At 35.5% G+C, this 21,565-nt stretch overlaps 1 protein-coding gene across 3 annotated transcripts in view; it reads left to right on the top strand.

The window, feature by feature from the left end:
* LOC136243592 (polyubiquitin-C-like) overlaps positions 1-21,565 on the top strand; it is a 39,209-nt gene that overhangs the window by 15,971 nt on the left and 1,673 nt on the right. Inside the window, exons 2-8 of one of the 3 annotated variants that reach the window (XM_066035128.1) lie at positions 3,644-3,870; positions 4,569-4,802; positions 7,687-7,911; positions 12,239-12,472; positions 15,681-15,908; positions 16,711-16,923; positions 20,967-21,197. In XM_066035128.1, coding sequence (XP_065891200.1) covers positions 3,645-3,870; positions 4,569-4,802; positions 7,687-7,911; positions 12,239-12,472; positions 15,681-15,908; positions 16,711-16,923; positions 20,967-21,197 — 1,591 coding nt within the window. In that variant the 5' untranslated portion in view covers position 3,644. Of the gene's footprint in view, positions 1-3,643; positions 3,871-4,568; positions 4,803-5,781; positions 5,842-7,686; positions 7,912-12,238; positions 12,473-15,680; positions 15,909-16,710; positions 16,924-20,966; positions 21,198-21,565 lie in introns of those variants that run through there. The other 2 variants (XM_066035130.1, XM_066035131.1) reach the window with 2 other exon arrangements.

Raw genomic sequence — 21,565 nt, 5'->3', positions numbered from 1 at the left:
TTTGCGATAGCGCCGCTGGCAAGACATTATCCCTCTATGGCAGAGAAGCGACTCTGGAAAGTGTAATATAGATACCATTGTTTGTTTTATGGTACTGCTAACCCAGCTTTGTAAACAAATTGAACTGATCTTACTTCGGTGAAACATAATGAAGCATGAGCTTCGATAGTGCGAAGCACACAGGCTAAGCTGCTACAGGCAACTACAGAACAATTCCGCTATTGTTTTCTAGCAGAACGTTCAAGTAATCTTGGAACACTATGAAGTTGAAAAGGAGAGCTTGGTATTGCCACCCACACATTAGACTTTCACTGTTTATCTACCTTTCCCATTGCAAAGTGTGTAATGGTCACTGTAAAGCACTAATAATAATAATAATAATAATAACAGTACTTCCGGTTCTTTGTCTTGCGTCACAACGTGACGTAACTAGACTTTGTGGCTAAATATCTTGGTATAACAGCATAATTGAATTATTAAAAAGGTTTTTGTGCACTGCATGATACAAACAACCTATTTATTCAATAAAATGACAAGTGAATTTTCCATTTCACTGGACCTTTAATATTCCACAGTGAGTGATCATTGATAAGTGGTAGTATATGGATGATATGAAAATAAATTTCTGTCTATAATTTCAAGGTGTGTTATATCCAAGCATCCAACAATCATAATACTCAAATAGAGGATATGCACAATATATTATTCAAGCGAAAATGATCAATTAGATGTGGTGTGGTGGCATTTTCCAAAATATAAAGCTGACAGTGAACAACTGTTGAAAATTTGCAAAAATCCCATATAAATGATATGGGTAGGGAATGCAGCTTGGACTATAACTCCACACTACAACTATAGGCAAGTCTTCTCTCACCAGTTGTCCTACTTCCTAAATTGTAACTGTGGAAGAAGCATGGTATGCAGTATGGATTTTGCCATTAGTGTTTTCCGTAATTGTTGTCATTTTAAAACTTGCAGTATATTATAAATCTAATCCAAAACAGCCAAGCTGTAAAAAAAGAGTGCGGCCCTCAAAAAGGCTATGGTGAAAAAAGATGTGAAATCCAAGGTGGCTGCCAAGAAATGGCTGTGATGGTAGGTTAATGGTAGAAACAAACAAATCAGAGCCATTTCAGAGCCTACCATCACAGCCATTTCTTGGCCGCCACCTTGGATTTCACATCTTTTTTCACCATAGCCTTTTTGAGGGCCGCACTGTTTTTTTACGGCTTGGCTGTTTTGGTTCACTTCTTTTTGTATTTGTATACCCCAAAGCCATAGGCCAGCTTTGTGGCTTTCTAAACCTATCTTTTTTTCTTTACCACAGGAAGAAGAAAAGATGAAGCAGACGTTAAATACTTTAAATATTTCTAATTTTATCATTAAATGTACAAATTATATACCGTATATCAATTAAATTTGGCGGTGAACTAAATTTGGCAAATTGGCGATTCGTCACTAAACCGCCAAATTTAAATTTCGTCAATATTATTTTCAAACATTGGGTCAAGCAGTTGTTGAAGTAGGTTTTCAACAAACCTTTGTGGATACTGCTGAAACTAGTGTGGTTCCACGCATGCCGAAATGGGGTGGCTTACTGACTAGACTAGAACTCGTACTCTATTAGTGGGCGTGGCTCCACATAAGCTTGTAGACAGCAGCAGACATGAATTCGTGCGCAGCCATTGATAAATGGGTGAGTATGCCTACAGACAGCAAATAATCCTGAAAGTAGGTGTGGCCATGAAAGAAATTGGAGCACAGATATTCGAGTACAGTAGGCATCTATGGAAGCTGGACCAGAATATTCTTTAAAGTGAGTCAGTACAGCATCGTACTTGCACCATTCGCCAATTTTTTAGTGAGAGCATTTCACCAAATTAAAATTTCGGCAACTGCAATTTTATAGCAAATCGCCAAATATTAGTTTTGCCAATATTTGTTGTCATACAGTATATAGTATATTTATTACAGAACTCTCTACATGTTGGTTTCTTTGTAACTGAACACTCTACAAGGTGACTTCTTCTAGCTGATCTCTCTACAGGGTGATTTGTTTGTAGCTGAACTATCTACAAGGTAACTTCTTCTAGTTGATCTCTCTACAGGGTGATTTGTTTGTAGCTGAATTCTGTACAGGTGATTTGTTTGCAGCTGAGCTCTTTACAGAATGGTTTCTTTGTAGCTGAACTCTCTACAAGGTAATTTCTTCTAGCTGATGTCTCTACAGGGTCACTAGTTTGTAGCTAAACTCCCTACATGGTGGTTTTTTTGTAACTGAACTCTCTACAAGGTGACTTCTTCTAACTTATCTTTCTACAGGGTGATTTGTTTGTAACTGAACTCTCTACAAGGTAAAACTTCTTCTAGCTGATCTCTCTACAGGGTAAATTGTTTGTAGCTGATAGTTACTTGTTTCTCTGGAATTCTCTTCAGGGTGACTGTTCTATTAGGATGACTGCTCTATTAGAATATCTCGATCTCGCACTTTTTCTTGCTACACCAAGTTGGATTTCGTGTTATAATTCCGTGGCTTTAAGTCTGATTCTTCTACACAATTGAAGAGCCTTTCTAAGATGATTACTCCATCTGTACAGCAAGTTTCAAAGCATTATCCCAAGCAGTTTTTCTGGTAGGCCTGGCAAGTAGTCGTTTTTATTAGCTAATCTCGATTGCATAATTGTTACGTACTGTTGGTTTTTTCGTTATATCTTCCTGGTTTTTAGCTCGATTTTTTTCAAACCACAAAAGGTTTGAGGTTCAATAGTTAACCTATTCACCCACCAATGTTCAGCTTCTTCCCATAAGCGGTTTACCTGTAGGCGTGACAACATATTTGGTGTTATTTTTCGTGAATAATCACTAATACTTCTTAGCCTGTTTATTGTATTCAGGCCAAAGTTGGTACTGAGATGCGCCTTTATACCCCTCTTCTGTGTGCCAGATTTCAAGGCAATCAGATAAGGCATTTACGTTTTATACCAGTTTTTGTAAGTGTGCGAAAAGAGGAAGAAAAATAAGAAGAAAAAAAAAGAAGAAATTAAGCCAATTTTTGAAGTCGCATATCTCGGGAACGCTTGAAGCGATTTCACTCAAATTTGGAATATGGAGTACTGAAGTTGGCGGGCATGTACACAACAAAAATCGTCTTGTTTCATCAAGGCAGCACAGAGCTATGGAGGTGCGAAAATTGCATTTTCGTTCTTCCTGTCAATATACTCACAGGTGTTGCGCGTCAGCTTCTTGGCACACTACCGTGTGTCTTGATATACCATGCACATGCATACATATTTACAACACGTTGGTGCTTCTTTTGTAGAATGTAGGTTGCTCATTTACTTTTATGCATGTTAGATTACATACGTACTTGTTTTTTGTTTATAAGTTTGTCTTGTGAGCTTCAGTAATACTGACTGTTCTATTACAGTGTTTTGTGAACAGGAATTATTACAGTATTGACAACTCTAGCATTTGATTGGCAAAGCCACAGGCTACCATTTGATAAGCAACGAATTACTCCAACATTAGATAGGCAAAGTTACAGGTTAACATGTGATAGCCAATGTCAAATCCTAGGCAAAGTCATAGGTTGACACATCAGCATCTGTATACCTAAAATTTACTCCATGTTTATTTCTAACAGCATGCAGTTATTTGTCAAGACACTGACTGGAAAAACAATTACTTTGGAGGTGGAGTACTCAGATACAATAGAAGTTGTAAAGGCTAAAATTCAAGACAAAGAAGGTATACCACCTGATCAGCAAAGGTTGATTGATGATGGAAAAACACTGGAAGATGAACATACAGTATTTGACTACAAACTTTGGCAAACAGCGTCGATTCATATGGTATTAAAACTACGATCAGGTTGGCAAGATAAATTGACATGTGCATAGTATGTAGAGTACATGTATTATATCATTATTAACATTACTACCTGAGCAATATGTTGAAATTTTCAAGTTCTTTTGGGAACACATTTCTGCTGTATAGCAGGAGACTATTGCAATTATGCATTTGTGCGAACAATTTTGGTGAGAAGTGTTGATATAAGCTAAAATGCAGTTTAGTGGTTTGGTAAAGCACTGCTCATCTACAAATTGTGATGCTTTATTAATGTCCAGATAAAATTGTGAATTTGTATTAGGTATTCTAAAGTTAGAAATACGAAGGTAGCTAGTGACTTTGGAAACCCCCCTTGAAAACTTCTGTGTATGCCCTAGCTTCTATGTGGGCAACATATGTGATGTCTGTATATACAATAAAATCTGTAACCAAAGCAGAAGGCTAATAGTTGCTGCCCATGACACTAGCTATACAGTTACACTGAGGGTACTGTATTTAGACTTTACAAGTGCTTTCATTGTATTTTGGTTGCACATTGAGTTCACCTCCATCTCAGCACCCTTGCCTCAAATATCTTATTCTACTGTACTACACTTGTTTGTTGCTTGAAATTATTAGATCATGGCTGCTTAATTTGATCTCACAACACAATATTTAGTTGATGTGCGTACGTAGCTATGTACGTAGGTATACTGAATAATTATACTATATGTATGTAGGTATGCGGATATTTGTCAGACATGGGACACTGGCTAGAAGGGCATTTATTTTGTGGGTGGAGCCCTCAAATACAATAAAAAGTGTAAAAGACAAAATTCTAGACAAAGAAGGAGTACCACCTGATGTACAGATACTAATCTTTAGAGGATATAATCTGGAAGATGAGCAAACATTGTTTGATTATGGTGTTACAAAAGAGTCAACTCTTTATTTGAGCATAAAAAAGAGAAAAGGTCAGTAATTCTACGTATGTGATGTGGTTACTGGTTAGTGTATGGTTATGGTAGATATGCTAGTATTATGTATTTTGTGAAAAAGGTTTTATGTTCAGTACATAGTAAAGCTGCAGGTGTAGGTGGCCTCTCTTGTTTCATTACTTTTTAAACCAGGCATGTGCCTGCATGGTTACCTGAAATTGGTTTGACAAAATCATGTATCTCTGTGCTTGTCTGTCCAGGCCCATATGTGTGCAATGATTTTAAAAGCAGCCAGTGTGTGAGAGATAAAAACACTAAACAGGTAAGCTTTACTCCAAAGTGGTTACTGTGTGCCAATTTCAAAATACGGATGAAATGCATTGCTGAACACGTTTTAAGTGTTTTCCTAATAGGGTGTATGGGTGTTTTAACAACCAACAAATGACAGCATATGGGCTTGTAGGTTACTAAGAATGACTTTTACCCCAGGGAGCATGTCTATCTTGTACATGTACAAAAGTGAATAACAGACTAAAGTATTTGTGCATGCCTGAGGTCAGAAGAGGTCTTCAATAGCAGGCTATGTGCTTACACATAAAAGAAACAGTCTATCAGAGAATGTTAACTGGTTTGTACTCTTAGACAAAAATCTGGATTAATTTCATCAAAATTTTTAATGTGAAAATGATCAGTCTTAAAGAAGTTACAAATTTCAACTGTGATTACAACTTACAATTGTGGTTAAATTAACTACAGTTCTGCATGAGTAGTACACATGGTCCATAATCAGTTTCCTTTATTATCGTGTGACAGTATATATTGTATCAAGGAGTGATACCTGTATATGATGCACAAAATGTGTGTACTGTAGTCTGTAGAACCCTAATGCTTTCATTTTGCACTGTAGCCATTTTCTTGGATGACAGTATGATTGCAATAGTTGTACAGTAATCAGGTCACTGTATAATAAGGCCATTTGCCTAAAGTGGTTATTGTAGTAATCCCCAAATGTGTCATTCTGTACAAGGTGACCAGCTTAGAAAATTTTTTGGCATATGGTGACCAGGATAAACAGGTAAACAGGTTTACTGTACGTATTCAGGAGCCCATCGAATCCTATGAACAAGGGAGCGTGTAGCTCCGTACACTACCAATACTACCGGCGAAATTCAAACATGGCGTCCAGTGTTACTATGTATATAATTGGTTACATCATTCTTACATGCAACAGGGATACACTGAATGGACTGCTACTCCATCGTCATATGTAAAGCTGCTTTGATAGGAAGACTGTCGAGTCAAAGGTAGAGCTTGGAATAGTCAAGTGGAGTAATTTCGCATGATTTCATGTGATTAGTGACTGTAGAAAGACTGTCCTGCTAGCCTGTGCTACTATTCCTCCATCGTGTCATTGAACTTCGTTTCCATAGTTTTGCTTCGTTGCAGCAGAAACATGACGTACTCGAGCATGCACCTCTGTATAATATCCTAATTAGGCAATTTTAAAAGATACTTATTATAGTATGCGGCAGCCATGTTTGAATTTCGCTGTTTACGGAGTTACGTGCTCCCTTGTCCATAGGGTTCAATGCGCTCCTAACGTATTTCATTGTGTTATGATGTAATTTATGTACATATGTATTAAGTGTTGTTTTAGTTAACTATAACTAAAACTAAAAGTACTTTTAGTAAGGCAAATGTGTATTAGTAACTGAAACTATAACAAAAAGCAAATCCATATTATAACTAAAACTAAATCTATAACTAAAAAACAACAGAATAATTTACTAAAACTAAGAAAGATGACTAAAACTATAACTAAAACCAAAAGATTGTCTTATGTACAACTAAAACTATAACTAAAACTAAAAGGTTTTCATGTTCTTAACTAAAACTATAACTAACACTAAACAGCAAATACAATATAACCATAACTAAATCTATAACTAAAATAAATTTTAAGAAGGATTACTATAACTAAAACTAAAACTAAAACTAAAATTATTGAAGAAACTAGCTATGACTATAACTAAAACTAAGACTAAAGCTCTTTACTATAAACAACACTATGTTGCTCAGACCACTACACGTATAAGTTCACATATGTGACCGAATTTGACAAAACAAGGCTTCCATACACATCCAATTTTCTGACTTTAACAACCTGTAACTTGACTACTCAGTAAGCTATTGTCCTAAAAGTTTCACATAATTCTTCCATAGCAATGTAAAATACCAGGTCAAAATTTGAAACTAATGGCATACTCCCACATTGAGTTATGGTGCTTCAAAGCCATAAAAGTGGATGTGTGCGGAAGCCTTGTTTTGTCAAATTCGGTCACATATGTTCTACAGGTGGAACAAAGCACAGAATGAAACTGTACTGCTATATATGTAGCATCCAAACATCAATATATGCTATAGTTTGTGACCTGATGGTGGTTTAGTTAGCTATAACTAAAACTAAAAGTACTTTTAGTAAGACAAATATCTATTAGTTAACTAAAACTATAACTAAAAGCAATCCGTGTCATAACTAAAACTAAATCTATAACTAAAATAAAACAGAATATTTTACTAAAACTAAATCTAAAACTAAAAAGAATTTGAAAAGATTACTAAAACTAAAAGATTTTTTTGTTTTTCTTATGTACAACTAAAACTATAACTAAGACTAAAATGTTTTTAGAAATGTTACTAAAACTATAACCATAACTAAAAGATTTTCACATTTTAAACTAAAATTATAGCTAAAACTAAAGTGACACAAAGAATATAACCATAACTAAATCAAAAACTAAAAGGAATTAAGAAAAATTACTATAGCTAAAACTAAAATTATTGACAAAATTGACTACTAAAACTAAAACTAAAAGTGCTTACTAAAACAACACTAGACTATATATTTCAATGTTTACAGGTACAGGTTATCAGATGTTTGTCAAAACAGTAACTGGAAAGATCACTATTGTGGAGGTTGAGCCGTCAGATAGGATAGCAGCTGTAAAGGCTGAAATTCAATGCAAAGAAGGCATACCAACTGATCAACAAATACTGATGTTTAATACCCGACAGCTGGAAGATAGCCACTCTTTGTTATTTTACAACATCAAGGAGTACTCAACCGTTTATTTGGCATTAAGAGGTAAGTATCTTGTTACATTAGAACAAAACTGGCAGTGAGGTTTAAACTAACCCCCTCTGGCATTTCTATTGTACTTGATGAAAATAAGGTTTGGCAGGCTGGTAAATAACTGAAATAAGGCCATGCTTATTGCCAGAAAGGGAGAAACTATAGGGCACTGAACACCACCCTTATTTGGCTAGCTTGTAGGGGAACTAAGCACCACCTCTATATGTGTAGGATTTAAATGAAACTGAAAGCCTGCTGTAAATACTTTTAGTATATAGAAGCCAATAGAACAATCAGTCATTTTATCAAACTATCATTGTCACAATAATAAAAACTCAGCTGACCTGTTTATCTGAACTCTTTGCAGCTTCTTCAAAGTCTTGACTACCTGTGAATTCTATACCATTCACTACTGCTTGAGACATTAGCACATATGGTATACAAACTGTGTGTAACCCAAATTAACATAATATTTCTATATATTTATGCAATATTTCCTTTGACGTCTGACATTACTAGAAACGTGTGGCAGGGTTACTATATAGTTAGTAAAGTGTGGTAAAATCTGTGGTTGTTTACTACTTTCATCAAATGAAAATCAACTAAGCCAAAATGAAATGTTTTACTGTCGGGAAAGTACAAACACTGGACTGGACCACACAGGACTATACTGGTTGTTTTTTGGGTTTTGATTGCATTTTTCAACACTTTTGTTAGGCACTTTGGCTGTTACACTTTCTTCCACACTTGTTTTAGTCATAACTGTTTGAACATGAGTGTGACATGTCCCAAGAGTATTGCATTAGCTATGGTAATGGCAATTATATCGATTTCCCTATTGTTGTTTTTTAAAAAATGCCTTCTCTACCAAATGATTCTATTTTGCAGATAAGAATTATGCACATGTATGGTGATACTAAGCCAATGTGTACGTAGTGATACAACACATAATACATGTAATAGTTGTAACATGGGAATGAGGGCTTTGCCTGATATGTATGCAGGCTAATAGCTTATGCCGGGCAATCAATCACCCAAGCCAATACAAGTGCAACCGCTAAATTTATTGTACACTGTATATGCATTCGTGAAAGATTCAATTATGGGTCAGTAGCTCATACATGTATATTATTTCAACATCTACTCCCCTGAAAACTTTTACACTGTGTTTTCATACAAATCTATCAGTATCTCTCTTCAATATTTCTTACATTTGGAGATCAAACATGGGTATTAAAATTTGCTATCAATATATACACATTCACATTTGAAACAGGGCATGCTACAGTATGTATAAAATTAGTCTACAATAGGATGATTTGGTGCAGAATGTAGCAAGTAGGCATTTCAAATGCAGCAACAAATACATCCCTGTACCCTGGAATGTAAAAATGAAATTGAAAATCAAAAAACATCAGTTCAGTAGTCCAGTCCAGTGGTCCAGTCCACTGTTTGTACCTTCTCTTTACTGTCAGCTTACTTTCTGGACAAGACAGGTATGCATACCTCATCAAAAGAAAGAATGGTGCTAAGACATGCCATAAAACTAATTTTGCACCTGAGTGCACCTCAACCATCAATTACTGAGAAGTAAAGTGACCATTACACTTCGTTTTCAGCTATGTTCAGCCTGTTACACAGTGTTACAAACACAGAACAGCATATGAGAAGCATTCAATCCAGTCATTACAGAAAATATGGACAATACACATGACAGCTAGTTAGCACAGCCACAGGCCAGAAAGCCAAAATGTATAGTGCAAATGGATTCCTTGGGGACACAAAGGTATGTAAGTCCATGTTGTATGCTTAGTACATACTGCGGTACGCCAAAAGGCACCCTTTGGGCTGAAGTAATGTCTAACAGTAAACAATCAAGTCTGTAGCCTTAACCATTGTTGAGTTACAGTTGTCTGAAGGCATTAGTAAGTATGTAAGTTACTAATGTTAATCGGTCGACAGAAAGTTCTACTAAATAATTTTTAAACTTTCAAAACAATTTATTGGATGCGTTTTGGGGGTTGCACTGAAGGCACTTTTGGTTTTGGTAATGCCACACCAATACTGCCAAGGTGCTATGAAGGTATTGTGTAGCTAGTTTCTGGTCAACTCTTTTTTATAAGGATGTGGTAATCATTACTATACCGTACTGTATGATAACTCCTGGTAACTATAGTAATGCATGTAACTTTAGCTATGCCACAGTAGGTTTTGATTGATATTGGTCAACTATAACTCTGCTTTTGCTATAGAAAGCAAATGAAATGCTTCCATTATTCCTTACAGTTGTGGATTATGGTATCTCAAGAAATGAAATCATTTTGACTAGCACTTCCATTGTTCAATCATAGAAACATAGTGGTGCTATCTGTAATTCTGAAATATAATATGTAAGAACTGAAATATATTCTGAATTCTGAAGTATAGTGGTGATATATCTGTAATTCTAATTTTCTTTATGATACAAAGAGATCATGAAATTGTACCACAATACTCCATATAGAAAGCTCTACACTTGAGTAATCAACCACAAAGTTTGACTATGGTAAACACTATGTGTTTAATTTAATCACCGTTCGGCGTTGCTTAGGCCCAACTTGTACTACTGCAGCTACAATACGTACACATATGCATCATGGACTTAAGCAGTAGCTATTGGATTTTTATGTTGTGTGGGCAAAGCCTCAGATAATCTGCAGTAGGTCAGATTGATAATGATTTGTATGAAAGAAAATAAGAAAATTCAATCAATAAAAGGTAAAATTTACCATACAAAAAGGTACAACTACTAAAGACCTTGCATGAAGTATAGTAGGGTGTTCTGCAGTACCACAATGTATTGCTACACTGAAACAAATCTCTTGAGTGCACTTTAAAAGCTGCCTGTCACTCACACACATGAGGTTGACACCATTGGAATACATGATCTTACATATGTCATGTGATTGTCATTATTATTCCAGGTTATGAAAAGAGACAGTCCGTTTGGCCTGTACAACATTAGATTCAATAGGCATGGCCTTACCTTTGTTCTTCATTGTGTGCTATTTCTCTGTATAGATGTTGATTTGTGGGTAGCCAGTTATAGCTTCTTGGGCTGACTTTTAACAACAAGCATCTGTAATTTAGTCTGTGGATTGATAGTGCATGGAGGCACTTCTTGTACTTCCTTCATTTGCAGTGTTCTGTATAATAGGAGGAAACAAAGCAGTATAGCCTTGTTCTTTAGTAATTGATAGCTGTGGCATGCATCAGTTATGCAATTAATAAGTCTGGGGCAGTGTTTCTTTTAATATAGTATGTGCTGGTTCACCAGTCATAAATTATGTTACAAAAAGTACGCAAACAAGTGTAAGGAAATCTTAAAACTTTACATTAAAACAGTGATCATAAAAAATCGTGAAACAAAGGAGGCCTGCATCTATACTAGTGCACATTTAATCCCTGCTTCTGTCATGGCTATACTAACGACTGCTACACAGCTATAAACAGTATACTCATGGATAAATAGCTAGTTTATATCACGTGCATTGCACTTACCCAAACTAATCCTATTTGCTAGTTCTACAGCTAGAAACAAGTTATATGGTCACTTACATACTGGTAGAGAACTGAAGGAGTTTGAATACTTGAGATGAACGTTCTGAAGAAATGATTAAGAAAATACCATATAAGAGCACTGCCTATGCTTGTGTACACAAAAATACAGCTCTTTGGGGTGTCTCGAGACTTCTATAGCACTCAGTTTCATCTTGTGCTGTATTAATCTCTCCTTTTGCTGTATTTTACATGCACACATGCAGTAGTACTTACATATGTATAAAATTTGAAAGTAGGGTTGGGAGGTATTTAGGTATTAGTAGTTAAAAAGGTATTTTTCAGGTACCGTTGTGGCTTTCTAAAAATACCGAATACCGAATTTAATATATTAATTAAATTTTTGGTGGTTTAGTGGTGGCTACACATGAAGTCAAGCCCCATACAACCATGTGTTTATATTGTGGACAAGACAAACACAATAATTTACCTTTTGAGGTATTCAAACCTTACTTTGTGGTACAATTGTCATTTCATTTGTTCCTTTAAAAGATAACTTTCACTACTAGCACAATGTGGGTATAAGTGTAAATCATAGCTTACCCAGTTTTTTAAAAAGTGTACAATATAAAGGTATTTAGTGATACCGAGGTATTTTTCCTAATACCGTACCGTTCTTCAAAAAAGCAATACCACCCATCCCTATGTGAAAGTTTACACACTGTGATGTGATGCAGTATGTTCCCCCAACTCATCACAGTTTAAACCTTGTTTACATTTCTAATTTGTGTATTATATACAGGCTTTCAAATATTTGTGAGAACTCTAGCTGGAAAAACTACCACACTTAAAGTAAAGGGATCAGACACGATAGAAAGTGTAAAGAGCAGAATTCATGACATAGAAGGTATACTACCTGATTACCAAAAACTGATATGGGCAGGAAAACAAATGGAAGATGGATGTACATTGTCTGATTACAACATTCATAAAGAATCAACTCTTCATTTGATATTACCAAAAATGGGACCATCAGGTCAGAACATAATATCCAAAGTAATGAAGCTATTGTGCACATGATAACAGTCTGTGTTGGGGCTAAAGCAGAAAGAATGTATAGTTTTGTTTGGACTGTGCGGCGAAGTGTATTTGAAAACAGTTTAATTGTTCGATAGTTTTGTGCACATCTTATTTAAAGATTGTCCTGGGGATTATCCTAGTGTACGTTGTTCTGCTATCACTTCACGATTGCATTATCAGCAAGGTGAGAAGTGTAATAATACTATAGAGGGTATGAATATTAGTAAAGTGATTAGAATATAATTTTCACTTATTCTGCTATTCCATTTTTTGAGACTGATTTTAATGGATTCCATTTTGATAGCATGCATGCTGGCATAAATCAGTGCAATCAAAAGTTCAGTGAAATTAACTGTTTTATTTACTCTTCTAACTCAGCAGGTTGAAAAATACAGACATTCTGGAATCAATTTCAGACTGCTTTATTTTGTTAGAGTATATATATGACTGCTCTATTAGAGTATCACAAATGCAGGAGCTAAAGCCTTTCTGAAATAGAGAGACTATATTCTCTTCACTTTGCTGCTACACTTATATGACTGCTTGTATAATCATAATCTACAGCCATCTTAGCACTTATTTAGGAGCACATGATTTATTTTTATTTTCTAGTTTTGCATCCATGAAACATATAACTAATTTGTCATAGCCTTAAGGTACCAATATTTCACAGTGTAATCAAGACACACGGTAGTGTGTCGTGTGGCCCAAGAAGCCGGCGCACCACACCGTGAGTATATTAACAGGAAGAAAGAAAACGCAATTTTCACACCTATGTAGCTCTGTGATCCCTTATCCGATTGGAACCAAATTTGCTAGAGAAGTGCCCGCCAGTTAGGGGAGTCTACATACCAAATTTGAAAAAAAACGCTCCAGCTATTTCCGAGATACGAGCGAACAAAATTTTGTTTTAATTTCTTTGTGTTTCTTCTTCATCTTCATTTCGCACACTTCGCAAAATCCGCCATAAAACATGAATGTGTGCTCGAATCGGGCTGAAATTTGGCACAAATAAAGGGCTCATTAAGGCATATCCCAGTACCAACTTTGGTAGAAATCCGATGAACATTCACGGAGTTATGACTGATTATTTGCGTAAAATAAGGTCGAAGGTCTGTCATGCCTACAGGGTAAACCCCTTGGAGGAATCAGTTGAAAATTGATATGTAGATGGAGCAACCATCCTAAGAGTGCCTTTTTGTGGTTTGAAAGGAATCGGGATAAATACCATGGAGATATGACACAAAACTCAACCTGTGTCAAAATTACGCGATCGATTTTTAGGAATAAAAAAACTATTAGTTTTCGTGTCTACCAGGCAAACCGCTTAGAGCAACGAGCTGAAAATCAGTATGTAGCTGGAATAATCATCATAGAAAGTCCTTGCAGTAGTACAGAAGAATCAGATTACAAACCACTGAGTTATGATTCGAAAGGCAACTACGTGTAGCAATTGCAAGATCGAGATACTCTAATAGAACAGTCACCCTAATAGAGCATTCAGCTGCGTTTATAATTTACTCAATTATATTACATTGCAAGTTATTCTGTAGGGAATTCAACTACAAACAAGTCACCCTGTAGTCAGATCAGCTAGAAGAAGGTACCTAATAGAGAGTTCAGCTACAAAGAAACCATCATGTAGAGAGTTCAGCTACAAACAAATTGCCCTGTAGAGAGATCAGCTAGAAGAAATTACCTTGTAGAGAGTTCAGTTACAAAGAAACCATCATGTAGAGAGTTCAGCTACAAACAAATCACCCAGTAGAAAGTTCCGCTATGAACAGATCACCCTGTAGAGAGTTCAGTTAGAAACAAGTCATCTTGTAGAGAGATCAGCTAGAAGAAGTCACCTTGTAGAGAGTTCAGCTACAAAGAAACCACCATGTAAAAGGGTTCAGCTGCAAACAAATCACCTGTAGAGAGTTCAGCTAGAAACAAGTCACCCTGTAGAGAGTTCAGCTAGAAGAAGTTACATTGTAGAGAGTTCAGCTACAAAGAAACTACCATGTGCAGAGTTCAGCTGCAAACAAATCGTCCTGTAGAAAGATCAGCTAGAAGAAGTTACCTTGTAGAGAGTTCAGCTACAAACAAATCACCCTGTAGAAAGTTCAGCTACAAACAAGTCATCCGGTAGAGAGATCAACTAGAAGGATCACCTTGTAGAGAGTTCAGCTACAAAGAAATCACCCTGCTTCATCTTTTTTTCTTTCTGTGGTAAAGAAAAAAATGATAGGTTAAAAAGCCCTAAAGCCGGCCATACGTAGGTCGGCTTTGGGGTATACAAAAAGAAGTGAAATCTAATCCAAAACAGCCAAGCTGTAAAAAAATAGTGTGGCCCTCAGAAATGCTATGGTGAAAAAAGAAGTGAAATCCAAGGTGGCAGCCAAGAAATGGCTGTGATGGTAGGTTAACGGTAAAGATGTTAATAACGACAATTCAGGTGGATTTTGTGCCGCTTTTACAGCTTGGCTGTTTTGGATTAGGTAGTATAAACTCAGTTTAATAGAGATTACATTTTGCACACACAAGGTGTATACCGTATTATATGCATTTTTGGGTTTGTTTGCAAATCTGTAGGAAAAAAAATATTTTTATTATTTTGCTTAACCTTGCCCCTCGAAATATTTAGGCCATACAGTATGGTTTCATAAAGATGCTTCTATAAATTATAAAAATAATTACTACTACCCTGGATGGACACTTCCTTGATCACCTTCTGGATCTGACTTTTTAATGGTTATTAAATATTGATTATTGCAAACAAAGACAAAAATGACAAAATATTCTGGATCTGATAAATCCTTTGCTTGTCAGTAAAAATGCAAACCTTTAGTATACACCTATTGTGTATGTTTTATATGGCTTCCATGTGCATTTTCTATTGGTTTGTCTGATTTTTGTGAGTGGCATGTTTGGCATTTTGAAAGACATTCATTTCTAATTTGAAATGGTATAAATCAAGCAAATGTTTTACCACATTTTGTGCTTTATCAAACCGTGAATGATATTTTTGCTTAGCTACTCTACTATTTTTCTTTCATCAACTTTAACTTTCAACAATTTTTTGGTACCAGTTGATCATGTGCTTATGACAAATTGCTTAGGTTTAAAAGTACTATTCCAATATGATTGATAGCATTATATGCACATATTACATACAGGTATGGAAATATTTGTCAAAACGCTGACTGGAAAGAACCTTACTTTGGAGGTGCACTATTCAGATAAAACAGAAGATGTTAAGGCCAAAATTCAAGATAAACTAAATGTACCACCTCGTAAACAAAGACTGATTTTTGCACAAAAACAGCTAGAAGATGGATACACTATGTCTGATTATCATGTACAGAATAAATCAACATTTCATTTAATATTAAGACTAGAACCAGGTCAGTTATTCAATATACAAGACTTACCATGCAATAGCAAGTTGTACCATATTGAGTATCAGTAATAAAGCACATACAACAGAGTCATTATTAATGAGTGACTGCAGTAAAAACCGACAGACAGTCCATTGTTAATCTATCTGTACCAATTGAGTGTATATTGTATCTGCAAGCTCCACTAATGAACCAATAGTAGCTATAAGTTTACATATGTAATAGTTGTAACATTTGCACAAGTGATGTGTCTAATGTATATGTATAAGAGTCATAGGCCCAAGTGCAAGTGCATATGTGTCAAGCAAATCACAAATGCCCATGTTTCAACTATTATGTTCCACTTAGGTGACTCACCTGCAAATGCAGGAAATCACAAGTTTGTTTATATTGGGTTATGTGAATTTCAATTTGTGGATATCCTATATAAGAGCAACAACAAAATGTTACTGAGGCTGAACGCAAGTGTACTGACATGAGCATGAAGAAAGCTTCAACTGTCAGTGTGCAAGCTCAAATAGTGGACATTTAATCCCTAACTTTTATCCTGAAGCTCCAAGATTAAATTCCTGCTTTTTTTCCTTCTTTGATGAAATACTTTTTGTATATTTGCCTACCTACGTATGTACATATTATTCATGCTCAAAATAAAGTGCTTGAAAATTTTTATTACAAATTCCTACATATGTGCCTTCACTCAAAGGCTACAGTGTATTGAATGCCATAGTATAAAGAAAGTTGCATTTTACTGCAAACTTGTTTAGTATAGATATAGTAATAATGGGAGTCACAAATGCCACCTTTTCAGGTTTGGTAATATATGTCAAATTACCATGTGGACAGACCAAATCTGTTGGGGTGTATCACTCAGATACAATAGAAAATGTAAAGGATAGAATTCAAGAAATGGAAGGTGTACCGCCTGATCAACAGTGGCTGTTCTTTAACAGAAAAGAACTGGATGAGGGACCTACTTTAGCTGATTACAATATCCAGAAAGAATCAATCCTGGAACTGAAAGGTTAGTAACATTGCTTACATGACAGACAGCATCAGACACACTTTTATGCTTTTATATTGTAGAATTATGACCTGATCTACAAGAATCCCACAAGAACACAATTAGTGCAATAAGTGAAATTCTTGCAATAAAACATCTGCAATTTGTATTAATGCCTGTTTTTAATAAAAGAATTCATGACATACCGCAATGCAAGAAAACTATGCCAATGCAATAGCGAGAAAATTTATTTTGAACCCGATGAGATATCAGTCTAATACACTGAATTGCAGCTATGTAGATTGGAGGAACTAAACAGGGCTATTAAGTTTAATTTTCACTACTATAGTCATACGCTCAAGACAGACCTGAAAAGCTCATGGCATTGCTTGGTTGCCCGTGGTGGTGTGGCCTCTCCAAACAATCTGGCACCCACAATTATTTTTAATGCATGTTCATGCTAATGGGTTTAATGGCTCATAAAAATTGCTGGTTATTTATGTTGTGCTCTTGTACACTTCATAGCTGCTTCTGAACTCGCCACTGAATAGTGCTACTGCTAATCTGTTTATCTTACTCAGGTTTAAGGTTTCAAAAAGTTGGCTTAATTTTACAATTGTAATCAGATATTTCAGAGATTGATTATACTGCAATTATATTTATAAGCAATTATAAGGAAAATAGAACCACATAGGTATTTATCGATCAGTCATAATTATTACAATGCATGTAGTCATACATAGTTCATTATGTTCTCCTTAAACAAGTGAATTTGTTATTGGGTAAGTTGTACCTTGTGCATCCTGTCTACCACCGTGGCTAAGGTGAAAACCATTAGAATAAAAATGATAATTAAACTTGTGGAGTAAACATTTGTTAATATTTTGCATCTCCTTAAAAGAACAAACTCCTCTTGTCTTGACAAACATGATAGTAGTCTGTACTGATATACCAACACATATCATATCATGGAGAGTCTACTAATGTTGGTGGAACCTGATATCACTGCTGAAACTAAATACAACAACATACTGATATACGAACAATTATCTTGAGACCACTTTGCAATGACTAAGCCACACTACACACCACAAACAAGGCTGGAAAGTGTAAGGGTTTTTTGTTATACTAAAACGCTACGCTACACAAAAGCATTAAAGTGCATGCATGGCTACCGTTTTGTTGTTACAATGCTAACCAATCATACAACGAACAATTATATCCAAGTGTGTCCATGCAAATGGACAGTATAGAATGCTATGGGCATTTACTGATTTACTCTCTGTATGGGATGCAGTAAATCCTTTATGATCTAGTGTTCATTGTTACCAAAAGTTATGTCAGATTAGTGAGAATGTTGGATATCATTATGAAAGTAGTAATAATGCATGTAAAAAAGTCTTATTAGTGCTGCAGATAGTGTCAGATTATACGTAGGTGTCAGGTTAGAGAGGTTTCACTGTACTATGGCCATATCAAAAACTTTGACGCATTTACTGTACATTAAAATTTTTATGGATTAAAAATTATGCAAATAACACCGTCTTTCAAACAACGCATCATGACTTCTGCATGCTTCATTTGATAGAGATGGGATTGTATTTATCAGAATCCTTGATACATTGTGCATCGAGTAATTGCAAGATTTTGTATAGTGGCCAATGTAAAAGAGAGGAGAGAGCCTTGTACAGCAAATTTACGCATCCAGGTACAAATTTATACTGTGAAAAAAACCCTGTTTTTTGTATGTTTTGTGATGTATCTTTGTAGAATGGCCAGTTAGGCCATTAGTTCGGGTGTATTCTTAATCAGTACAATTCAACACATCGAATGAGACCAAGTTTAGTGAATTTGGGTAAGGGCAACCCAGCACACTTTTGAAGTTTGCATACTGAGGTAATGAATTTCTCCTATGGAAAATTGAATGGAGCACACACTGTGGTGGAGTCGATTGTTAGTAACTGCCGCTATGAAAGTGTTACAACAAAAGTTCAGATGCCACTGTATAAAGAAATTCAAGGGCTTTGTTTTTATGTATGGTTTGTCGGGCAAATTATGGATTCTAATGGGCACACCTTTGCCTTATTTTTATATCATGCAAATACATGTATTTTCTATTGGGCAAGAAACAGTGGCTGTTGGCAAGATTAATTAACTGATCGGTGGGACCAAGCTAAATTAAGCTACAAAAAGGACATGAAATAGTTTTTAGGCTGTTTTAATGCGTACTTCATAAGAATTAAGGTTACTATTTAGTGCTTTGTAAAAATTTTCAAATGTGACAATTTCCAATAGCCTTTTTTGATATGTTAACGAACAAATCATTTACAGTGGACAGCTGTTCCCGACACTAAATACTGCCAAGCATAACACATGTGTAACTGTTTGCTTAGTTATACATGTGCTCACAGCCCTACATAGTGTGAGGTGTTTGTGCATTCAGTCTGCCTACAGTATGTACCTTAACTGTTGAAGGCATGGTGTGAAATTATGGTTGGTTCCATATATGATAGAAAAAACCACAATAATTCATCTAAAGCAAGGTGTTTGCACAGAGTTAGCATTTTCATGCTAAAATCTCTATTGAAATCCAGCCTCTTTTCCCTTTATGATGACTTAACAGTATTGGTTAGGCATTATTATGCTCAAACATTCCTTTAGAGTGGATCCCTGCTTTGAATATAAACACAATTCTCCATAATTGTCTGCTGCAGTCATAGTTTCTAACAATGTTGTGCTGTGTTATAATGACAAAGTGTTTAAGTTGTATTGAGTTAAGTTATTTCTTATTGCAATAGCTGTTTGTTTTCTTGTAGCGAATGCACTCCATTGTTGGTGACTAAATCAGAAAATGTTTCCTACTAAACTAGCTATAATTCAACACGCTTGCATTACAGGATATGTTTAGCAGTTAAGGTGGCGTTAAAGCAATCACGCGCATTCTTGACAACAATCTGCCGTGTCTCAACATGGTCTCAATTTTAAGACATATTAAAAGCTAGTACTTAATTTTGCATACAAATAAACTACACATACAGGAACCTATCATTCATAGAGAGTATAAAGCGTAGAACTGCTCTCAAAGCAAGAAATCGGTGGTATTTAGTGGACCACAGAAGATGTGTTATCTCTCAATAACCTCAAATTTTAGCTCCAATACTTCACATGATGAAAGCGTACTATTACAAGAATCATTCTACATATCAATAAGTGAAAGCGATTTACAAGTCGAAAAATATGGCATTTGCATGCAGATGAGAGCCTTGTTCCACTGTTTACACCAAGCAAAGAAGCCATAGAATGGATATATGATATACTGATACCAGAATTATTCAGACACTATTGCTTACCATTCATACAAAATTTCGTGGCTGTTCAACCCATATCTACAAAGAAAATACCATGTTTGTAACAGGCTGTAATGGAGTCTGGTGCTTGTTTTCAGGTTGTCAAGGTTGTTAATTTGTTGTTAAGGTGCATGAGTTACATTCCACCTGAACTGTGTAACAGCAGCTGCTTGTTGTTTTTGCTAACAACTCACCTGTTACTCATGCATAGCTGCTTTTACAGTTGGTAAGTTTATTATGGTGTAGCACCTAATTAGCCCCCGCCTGATTTACCACTAATTGCGTAGTATAATATAGTATAGTATGGTATGTTACGTCATATATATTTGCTATGGCTTCTTGTGCACATCATTGCTTTATTGCCACCTTAGATTAAAATGATTATAAATTACAGGAGACAGGTCTAATGTGAGTAAAATATCTTTTAAGACCACACCATTTTCTGCACCATACTGTGCTTCACTAAAAAAATTTTGACGAAAGAAAAGGTTGATGAATTTGACGAATGGAATAAATTTGTAAACATTTATTTCATTGAACCTAGATTAGCACCTTCAAAAAATTTTTTTTGTGATATTTAATTCATCAGCACTGATGAAATGAAGATTTGTCAACTTTTCCTTCTGCCAATATTTCCTGTTGTATGCTACAGATTTTTTTTTGTATAAATGTATACAACATGTAATAATGATTTTTCTTATGGCACACACATTACAGTGGGTATACAGATATTTGTTAAAACACTGATTGGAAAAACCATCAGCTTATGGGTAAAACCATCAGATACAATACAAGATGTGAAGGCCAAAATTAAAGATGAAAATGATATACCACCTGATAAGCAAATGTTGATCTTTCGGGGACAGCGATTAGATGGTGGACATACACTATCTGAGTACAATATTGTAATGAAGTCTGAAATCCATGTGATAGTAAGAGAACACAAAGGTGAGGTCAATTTCATAAGTGCTGAAATAGTTTAGAATTTTTTATTCAACAGTTTAGTGTTCTGAGTTTAATTATCACTTGACACAATCACTGTATGCCATGCTTCCTTCAAATATTCACCACATGCCCTACTATAGTGGGAGTAATAATAATATCAACCACTGCTACTTTATGAGTATTGGCTTTCACCTACTTACCTTTACTGCTGGTTTTCCCGTTTGTAAAAGATCCTCATTGCAGACTTTCACATAATATTCTTCTGTAGTTTGCCACTCTGTTCCTCTTGATCAATGGTATTACAATGGGCACCACTTGTGTCCTTTTCCCAGGAGTGGTAGTTATTTATGTCAAGCTTAAAAACAACCTCT

This window comes from Dysidea avara, chromosome 13 (assembly GCF_963678975.1).
Source record: "Dysidea avara chromosome 13, odDysAvar1.4, whole genome shotgun sequence".
NCBI lineage: Eukaryota > Metazoa > Porifera > Demospongiae > Dictyoceratida > Dysideidae > Dysidea > Dysidea avara.
The sequence above is the reverse complement of the archived record's forward strand: the minus strand, read 5'-3'. Positions and strand labels throughout refer to the sequence as shown.